The sequence below is a fragment of the Mesitornis unicolor genome, unplaced genomic scaffold, assembly GCF_000695765.1.
Source record: "Mesitornis unicolor isolate BGI_N332 unplaced genomic scaffold, ASM69576v1 scaffold31352, whole genome shotgun sequence".
Taxonomy (NCBI): domain Eukaryota; kingdom Metazoa; phylum Chordata; class Aves; order Mesitornithiformes; family Mesitornithidae; genus Mesitornis; species Mesitornis unicolor.
The window spans coordinates 56,264-59,540 of record NW_010167657.1 but is presented as its reverse complement, the minus strand read 5'-3'; the positions used below and the strand labels follow the sequence as shown (position 1 = coordinate 59,540).

At 50.1% G+C, this 3,277-nt stretch overlaps 1 protein-coding gene across 1 annotated transcript in view; it reads right to left on the bottom strand.

The window, feature by feature from the left end:
* Nucleotides 1–3,130: 3,130 nt before the first annotated feature.
* WBP1L (WW domain binding protein 1-like) overlaps nucleotides 3,131–3,277 on the bottom strand; it is a 22,888-nt gene continuing 22,741 nt past the window's right edge. The window contains exon 4 of the mRNA XM_010178768.1: nucleotides 3,131–3,277. This exon is cut by the window's right edge and continues 611 nt beyond it. Coding sequence (XP_010177070.1) covers nucleotides 3,131–3,277 — 147 coding nt within the window.

Sequence of the window (3,277 nt, the reverse complement as noted above, 5' to 3'; positions counted from 1 at the left end):
CGTGTCCTGGGGTCACACCGCTGACACATCCTCGAGGGGCGCCCAGGGAACCCAAAGCTCCCATCGCCCGGCACCAAGCGGCGCAGCCCCACGCTTTCAGCAGAGTCTGCCGATTTCATCTGTGCCCTGCAGCCGTGCTCAGCTTTCCTGCCCCCAGCAGTTTTCGGTGACTGTAACGCAGCAGCTGAACTGCACCTCAGCTGTCCTTAGGCAGGCAGGGGCTGTGAGAGCAGGGGAAGACACACGATCCCCTCCCCTTCCTCCCTGTTCCGCCAACACCCGCCCATGGGGCCGTACAAACGTGTGACAATACTGCAGGAAAATTGCGCAGGTGTTCCCAGAGAGGGAGAGTGCATCGCAGGAGCCGAAAAGTCCCTCAGGAACACGGAGGTGACGCTGCGGTACCCACTGGTCCCCGTTGTGCCCCGGGACCCTCCCTCTGAGCCCCGCAGTGCTGTGCAGTGCCCGTCCGCAGGTGTCACAACCCAAACCCGCCCGGTCCTTGCCCTCAGAGCCAATTTCAGCCACAAAAATTGCCGTGTAAGCAGCACTGCACTGTCACAGCCTCCAGCAAAAGCAGACCGGCATCAGCACTGGACCTTTGGGAGTCCCCCGCCTGCCCATGTGTTTTCCCTGAAGAGGCAGCAGAGCTCCCCAGCCCCGTGTCCTGCCTTGCAGTACTGCTCCTCCCTCCAGGAGCTGCCCTGGCCCAGGTCTAACAGCCTGGAGAGCCCCCCCGATAGCCCTGCTCCTCCTCAGGCACACATGAGCTTAACATACATGGTTTGTGCCCTGTTTCTTTCTTGATGGTCTTTAAAAGCCTGAAAAACCTCCAGGACTCATGAAACAAGCACACCATTGCTTCTTACTGACTTTTTAAGATCAGAAACGTCAGCTTGGCTTACTGGTACTCACCTCTACGTCCAGAGAGGAAGTGGGGTGTTCCCCTGCCCTCCAGGGGATGGCAGGAAAGCAAATACAGAGATTTTTGTCTTATGCCAACAGGAACGCTGGCAGAGGGCTGCCCACTGGCATGGGGCTATCTCCATGATTTACAGCAGTAAAACCCCCAGACTGCTCTTTCAGTCCTCTGTGGTACAAGGAACAAAGCCAGGTGCCAGTGGGTACAGAATTCCTAGGGGTGGCACTGGGTATCTTGAATTCTCTTCTCAAAAGTGGTTGGTGAACACAGCTGGAAGAGACCAGACCCAGGCAGCCTCGGTGCCTCTGGGGCAGGCACAGCCTCCCCGCTACCACCCACCCTCCAGGCATCCTGAATCCAGATCCAAGTCCTGCGCTCTTAGGACCACTCCGAGACACAAACTGAAGAGCCGTCTTCATCAGCTGCGACGGGCAGAGGAGCGAGACTTAGGAGAACCCTGTAAGTTAAAATTGCTCTCCTCAAGCATGTGGACAAAATACTGAAATGAGCACCATCTGTCTTCCTGTCATCTGCACCCAGCACAGTGCTATGTACCTCCAGCTAAAAGAAAAAAGAAGTAAAACCAGACCACAAACTACAGACAAATCTCATTCTCAACTCACAAAATGATACACAAACACATGGGCAAGTTATCAGAAAAGGCATTATATTTTGGTTTCCACCTTATTTAAAACTGATTTTGGTTTTCAATCAATCAAATCTGAATGTGTCTGAGTTCAGTTTTCAATTTTTTTTCTCCCCCCTAACAGTAATGATCTGGACGACCACAATTATAAAAGGTGCGGGGAGAAAACCCGAGAGCAAGAGGCGGCGTCTGCCCGTGCTCTCCTCCCCACGAGCACTCCAGGGAATGTTAGTTTCGGCTCTTCTTTTTTTTTTTTCTTTTTTCCTCCTTCAGGTTGTTTCTAACAAAATCTCTACCGTTTATTAAAGCAAAGCTACAGTAAATTTTCTTGCAGTCTTACAGCAGGTTTTCGTGTCACCAGTAGGACTCGCATGCATGGATTGCAGTCACACACACACGCTCACAGACATTATACAGTAGCCAGTTGTCACCAATAAGAAAAAAAAAAAGGAAAAGAAAACAGACATTCATTTCTTGTAAGTGGTCAACATTAGAATCGCACCAAACTTTTGGATCAAAAAATAAAAATCAAAATACTGCACAGGTCTTCCACATGGACGGAGCTCTCGTCTCCATTTGTTCAACATGCATCGCTGAAGCTTGAAGGCACGCTGGCCAAAGAGAGCCCTGTTCTGTTTTTGTGTCAACTTAACTCAAGTGTGCTGCTCTCGGGGTGCAGAAAAAGGAACAAAATAAAGCCAAGCCCTTTTGCAGCACACCGGGAAAAGGTCATTCGGAGACCACAGTACTTGGAAGGCAGCCCAGCTGCCTGGATTCTACCTCTAACTGTGCTCTTGGAGGCATTGAAGGAACACGCTTGTCTTTAAAAGTGACGTATAAAGGCAAATTTCTGCAAACCCTTTCTTTTCAATCTGCGTACAGTAGACTAACACTCCTGGAAGAAACTGGTCCTTCAGTCACCAGCTTCAAAGTGGGAAATTTCCTACCTGCTGTCTTAAACACTGAAGCACCGGAGATTGCAGGGCTGATGTGTTCAGGCGTTCATCAGCTTCAGGAAAACTTAACACAAAAAAGGAAAAAAAAAAGCCAAATAAAAAGAAATCCCCAATGCCTCAAGAGCACCATGTCACACCAGAACTCTTGGGCTACTGACTGCTGGCACTGTCAGAAGCTGCTTGCTTCTGGGAAGACACCTGGAGGTTGAAGCCTTACGGTGATTTCCTTTCCTCCCAGGGTGAGATTTGCTGAGCTTTACTGATTGCGAGATAAAGCAGTGTTTTGGAAAACAAACCAACAAGCTCGTAATAACCATCACCAAAATCACCATTGGGAAAGTTCCATTTGTTAGGTCTCATTGAGAAACATCAGTCCCTGCCCCACGGAGCAGGACGGACACGATTAACAAAACCCAGAGCGACCCATCCCCCGCAAGCTGGGTCTTCGGGGACTATTCCCCAAATTATATTGGAGGGGGAGAAAGAAAAATAAACTAAAATAAGGTTGTATCACCTTTTCCTCCTGTTAAAGTTTTAATCCTCTTACTCCACTTTTATTTCTTTGTGGGTTTTTTCCCCCCCGCTTCTCCCATCCACTCCGCCGCCTTAGCTGGGGGAGTTATTGGTACGCGAGTTTGGAGAGTCCTGCTCATTTATTGTGTTCAAGAGTACGCACACCGGCTGCCGGGGCAGGTGGTGGTGGCTGTGTTCACGGTGCTGCTCTTCCGCAGCGTTAAAAAGCCCTTCCTCCTC